This window comes from Tribolium madens, unplaced genomic scaffold, assembly GCF_015345945.1.
Source record: "Tribolium madens isolate multiple individuals breed KSU strain unplaced genomic scaffold, Tmad_KSU_1.1 Scaffold_11;HRSCAF=98;Tcas5.2_LG3b, whole genome shotgun sequence".
Classification (NCBI taxonomy): Eukaryota; Metazoa; Arthropoda; class Insecta; order Coleoptera; family Tenebrionidae; genus Tribolium; species Tribolium madens.
In genome coordinates, this window is record NW_025400975.1 from 7472652 (window position 1) to 7478990 (window position 6339).

The 6339-nt window shown below is 30.3% G+C and overlaps 1 protein-coding gene across 7 annotated transcripts in view; it reads left to right on the plus strand.

Moving 5' to 3' along the window:
• LOC123011600 (collagen alpha-1(XVIII) chain) overlaps positions 1-4944 on the plus strand; it is a 125978-nt gene extending 121034 nt beyond the window's left edge. For all 7 annotated transcript variants that reach the window (XM_044409158.1, XM_044409407.1, XM_044409241.1 and 4 more), the window contains 2 exons: positions 772-1316; positions 4331-4944. In XM_044409158.1, coding sequence (XP_044265093.1) covers positions 772-1316; positions 4331-4388 — 603 coding nt within the window. In that variant the 3' untranslated portion in view covers positions 4389-4944. The remainder of the gene's footprint in view (positions 1-771; positions 1317-4330) is intronic.
• Positions 4945-6339: the final 1395 nt, after the last annotated feature.

Consider the following 6339-nt stretch of genomic DNA (forward strand, 5'->3'; position numbering starts at 1 on the left):
TTGTCTTAATGGCAATAATAGTATAGTAGGTCGTTAAGAATAATAAATTTGGGATCATCATTCTTATTTTGAGTATTTCTAATAATTGCTGAAAAGATGCAAYGGCGGATTCCAAACTTGCCACCGAAAGCTTCAATTTTTTATATTTAAATTTCAGTATAAAAACCTTATGACCTAAAGTTTTTTAAATAAAAACATTCTTTTTAAATCACACTTATTAATACAAATCCGAAAGATCAAGATAATTTGTAATTGAGTCATTTTTGGATCCAAAAACGTACGTATGACCGTTATTTTTTGTAAAAATTATGGAATAATTTTATTAAAACTGCAAATATTTTATTTTGGCAAAAATGCTCGAACAGGTCTATTTTTTTTAAATACACAATTTTCAACTTGGTTAAAAAAATACACTTTTTGGGTTTTGAGTAAAGACAGCCACATTTTTTTAAGATAAATTATTAAATTTTAAGATAACACAAGTTTTATGTTTTAAAAATCGAGGTCGTGGGTTGTATAAAACTCTCGTTGTCTTAATAGCAATAATAGTATAGTAGGTCGTTAAGAATAATAAATTTTGGATTATAATTCTTATTTAGAGTATTTTTAATAAATGCTGAAAAGATGGTGTTTGCGAGGACGCTTTCAGCGCTTGAAATCCCGATTTGAAAGCATAAATGTCCCGACCTTAGCAATGAATAAGTGGTTGACATAGTCGGGATTATATTGCTCATCTTTGACACCAAGTTTCATAACTGTTGACATTTTCAGTTGCGTATGGCGGCATTGAATGAGGCATACACCGGAGACGTTCACGGCGTTCGCGGTGCAGATTATTCCTGTTATCGCGAAGCTCGACGTGCGGGCTTGCGAGGCACTTTCCGAGCTTTTCTATCATCTCGCGTTCAAAACGTCGACTCCATTGTGCGCCTAGCGGATCGCAAACTGCCTGTATCTAATCTCCGAGGTGAAGTACTTTTCAACTCTTGGTCTGAGATGTTCAAAGGGGACGGCGCGCCATTCCCGCATCCGCCACGCATTTACTCTTTTAATGGCAAGAACGTATTAACTGATCTTTCTTGGCCCCACAAAGCCGTGTGGCATGGGGCGTTAGTGAATGGCGAAAGGGCTTTGGACACGTCATGTGACGCCTGGCATTCGGCATCCAGAGACAAAGTGGGACTCGCTGGATCGCTCAAAGGACCCACACTCTTAGAGCAAACACCATACACTTGCGACAAGAAACTCATCCTACTTTGTATTGAGGCCACCAGCGAATTGTTCGTCCAAAGGAAACGGAGGGATTTAGATAACAGGTGGGGAGACTAGTGGAATTAACCCATCTCTAATTTCTATTAAATGATAACATCGAAAAACATTGACTAGAAACGTTGACTATGTTTCTAGTGCAAAATGCTTGCAAACAAGTTAAGTTTTATTGTATTTTTTAGTCCATGAAAACTACAATATTATTAAAAAAATTAGAACGTCCTTCATAATAGACCAGAATTTGATTTTTCAGAAAGATAAGTTAGTAAAAAAATTAAAACGTCGTTCATAATAGACCATTGTTTGATTTTTCAGAAATATTTCTATACAAGGTGCGCCAGAACTCGCGCCCCAGAGAAAAATGCCATATAAGGTAAGACACTAGGAGCATGGAAAAAAGTTATGAGGGTTTAAATTTTGCAATTTGACTATTTATTTCTGTTGGAAAAATACTTTTCAATTTTTTTTGCTATAGGCTATGAAAAGAGGAAACAAGGAAGCTGTATCATAAAGTGTAACTCTGTTCAATGTTATTTGTGGCTTTTATTGGCAAAATTTTTGTACCTTTACTAAATAATTGTAAAAAAAAACATACAGGGTGTTTCACGTAATTTTACAAGGTCTGCGCCTGTAAGATGCAATCAATAATACATATTCCGATACGAACAACTAGATTACAAATTTTGAAAAATTGGATAATCTTCTCTAGTTTGTTTACCCATTTCAAAAATTACAACGTTTTTAGTTAATTAGTGATTAAGATAGATAAACTAGAATCATATTCATGTGTTTTGTGACTTTTGTACGTACATTAGGCGCAAGCCTCGTAAAGTTGTGTGAAAGACCCTGTATACAAGATCATCAGTAGGTATCATTAAATAGACATAAAAAATGGAAAATGGCAAAAAATAAACATTTTTTCATGTTCCTGGTATCTTACTTTAGATGAATTTTTTTCTGGAGCGCGAGTTCTGACGCATCCAGTATATTATATGTATGAATTGCTATTACTGGTTTCAGATTTTTTTCATTTTTAACTTTTAATTAAAAACATATTTATTTGTGGTGGATTTTTGTCCCGTTTTTACGTTTTTTACAAAACTTGCTCCCCAGAGAAAAATGACAAGTAAGTTAAGATACCAGGAAGGTGAAAAAAATGTAAAAAAACCTATCTTTAAAAATTTCGAATTTTTTTAAATTTTTTTGACTTTATTTATTTCTTTTGGAAAAGAAAATTTTACATGTTTTTTTGCTGCAGGCTATTAGAAGAAGAAACAAAAAAGCTGTAACCTGAATTGTAACTACGTTTAACAATTTTTTTTTTGTAACTTTACTGAATAATTATGAAAATACATATACAAGATCATCAGTAACAATAAATAGACCTAAAACTAGTTTTGGAACAAAAAATCATATTTTTCTAGAATCATGAAAAAATTTGAATTTTTCACATTAAGATTAATATGCGAAATTGGTCATTTGTTGTTAAGTAAACAAGACAATATTTCTTGTAAGATAGAAAATTAATCGAAAATCGATTAAAATTTTGCCAAGAATCGAAAAATAGGAGTACAAAAGAGCAAAAAAGGTGTTAAAATGTTGTAGATAGGCAAGAAATAATTTTTTGAAAAATTTTGTGTATGTATGAATATATTGGATTAGAGCAGAGAAAATGTCGGCGGCGTGGTGGTGTAGCGGCTTTCCGGCAGGTAGGTCCGGGGTTTGAACCCCGGTAAAATCAGCAATTTTTCTTTAATTCAAATTCAAATACAATTCAAATGTCAAAAGATGGCGCATAAGAGCGTGAGCTTTAAAACATGTGCCCGTTAAGAGAAAGAAAGAGAGCGCATAAGAACAAATAAGAAAGCAAAGCATCAGAAAGAGAAAGAGTATAAGAGCTTTTTTATCGTTACCCCGAATTTTTTTATTTTTCTAAGAAAAAAGGTCAAATGTCAAAAAATAAATGTCAAGAATTTTTTAAACATTTTTTCCATGTTCCTTGTAACTTACTTGACACTTATCTTTGGGGCGCGAGTTATGAAACACCCTGTATACAGAGGGTTCAATCATATTTATCAAGTCCACCATAAAATTCAAATTCAATGTGTAGAAAGAAATTCCAAATAAAATTAAAAAATACCCAAAAAAATATCACAGCCTAAAAATTTTTTCTTATTTTTGAATTTTATTGATGTTTTCTACAATAACTTATCTGAGGAATAAAAAGTTATATAAAGAAAATTTACTCAACTTTACCTACTATTTTCTCAACTTTACAGACGTTATCAGAAAAAAAAAACAATTTTATATACAGGGTGTGCCAGAATTTGCGCCCCAGAGAAAAATTTCAAGTAAGATAAGGTGGAAACATGGAAAAAATGTTTAAAAAATTCTGTGTCAAAAATATTGACATTTATTTTTTGACATTTGATATTTTTTTGTCTATTTAATCGTACTGAAGGTCTTGTATATGTTTTTTCACAATTATTTTGTAAACGTATAAAAAATTTGCCAATAAAAGCGACAAATAACATTGAACACAGTTACAATTTAGGATACAGCTTCTTTGTTTCCTCTTTTAATAGCCTATAGCAAAAAAACTTGGAAAATTACTTTTACAACAGAAATAAGTAGAGTCAAATTGCAAAATTTAAACCCTCATAACTTCAATATTTTTATAGATAATTTTTTTTAACATTTTTTACATGCTCCCAGTATCTAGTATTATGTCGCATTTTTCTCCGAGGCGCGAGTTCTGGCGCACCCCTGTATAGAAATATTTCTGCAAAATCAAACAATGGTCCATTATGAACGACGTTTTAATTTTTTTACTAACTTTTCAAAATTTAAACTTTCATAACTTTGAAATTTTTATAGATACAATTTTTTTACAATTTCTCCATGTTCCATGGCATTTTAAAAATAAAAAAAAATATTAAAAATAATTGATAATAAAATATAAAAATATAAGATCGCAATGTGCCCTCTTTATCGCTTATTGGGGGATCATTAAAAAACAAATCGGAATCCTGCGCCAATTATAACAGTAATTTTGTTTCAGTAACGACGAAATATTGAACGAGGACGATTATCACACTCTAATAAGTCTCATCAATTGAAGAAAAACTTTGTGATTGGTCAACGACCGTTCCATCCATAGTCAGACATCGATAATTCCGTGTCATCTCTAGTACACAAGTCCAACATTTTAAATTTAAGGTTAAACACATAATTATCTATAAGATACGAAACCTACGTAATAATACAAAATTTAATGTAACCAAATAGTTGTATTCCGTTGTTATAAATTTAGCTTTTTTTTCTTCACCGTCATAACGTCTATAGAGAATTTATATAGTTTTATAATCATTTCATTGTTTAAAATAAACACAAGGAAATTAAAAGGAAACAACGTTAAATAAATTCCTTTTAAGTTCCGAAACTCGTAAATGTACTTATCGTTTTCTCGCGTTTTTTAGCTTTCTCTAAGTGTATAAATATTGTTTTTATATCTGACTACATATCAGATTTAAATTAAGTTACGATGACAATGTATGTATGTTAAAGTTATGTTCAATGGACTGATTGTAAATACTTGTGAGTTGCAAAATGTTTTGGTGTAAATGTTACAAATAGTATTGAATGCCATGTATTTGTAATAAATTATTTATAAATGTCCTACATATCAAAATTGGTTTTTTTTTTCAAAATACTTGCATCCTAATTTGCATTCATTTTTTCTTTCAACAAACAAGGCCAGACTTATTTCCTGAACATTCATTTGTGTGGGAGATACGAAAAAATCCGGTGAGGCGTTCAAAGAAGGGTCATCTGACCCTTTATTATGAAAATGCTAAGTAGGCTCCAACATATGTTTATTTGCCAGTTATATTTCACGGGTATAAAACAGCATTCATGCATCTTTGATTACGGATGAGATAATGCATGCTAATTTAAAATGTAGTTCGGTTCAGGAAACAATAATAATTTAAACACGCTGCGAATAATCTTTTAGCTTTTTGGATATTTTATTTCGAAAAGAATAGACTCCAAGTTAAGTAAAAACACAAAATATGTATATTTTCTCCACTCAGACCATATCACAGTTTCTAAAAGTTATAAAATATACGTTGCCAATAATTAATTATACTACATATATTTGAACAAAATCTGAAAAATCAACACGAAACCAAGGTTTGAATTGTCTTTATAATCCATTTTATTAAAATTGGCATAACAGTAGGCCATGATTGTGTAAACCGCGCTTTAAATGTGAAAAAGGCTTTACATATTAAGGAACTAAAGTCACTAAAAAAGTGGGGTTAAAATAGTTAAAATTTTATTTTTAAAGAACCCTCTTTCAGAGGTTTTCAGAGAGAGTTTTCTGAAGAGAAACTTTCAATTATAATTTGAAAAAATACTGGGAATAAAGAACAAGCAACAAAAACTGAAAAAACAAAAACAAACAACTACCAGGTGAATAAAAAGTATGGAACCAAACGTTTTTTGCTTAAATTATTTATTTTTTGAAAAAACTAATTGATGAGTGATAAAGTACTATAAAAATTTTTCAAAATTTTCAAAAAAATTTTTAAATTTGCAATTTTGACAAAAAAATCACATAACTCAAAAACTAAACAAAACCTCGTCCTGAAAATACGATCACATTTTTTATATTACTTTAATTTACATTAATTATTATTTTCTGGGGGCAAATGATTAAAAATAATACCGCTTGGTTCCATATTCACCCTGTATGTAGGTAAGTAATCAAAAAAAAAAAACAAAAACCCCATATACTGTTATACCAGACATGCGCAGGACTACAAACTTAAATATGAAATTCCCTAACCCAACCATTATGCCAATTTCAATGAAATCTACTATATTTTCAATTTTCTTTATTGACTGTATTTTTTGTCAACTTATTCACATTCAAATAACAAACATACTTTTACTAGATTTGTTTGTTTAAAAAAGACGGAAAATCACCACCCAAACGTTTATTTTATTTTTGCTATAATTTGATGCTCCCTCATTTTTTTATATTTTAGTCTATATACCAAAAGC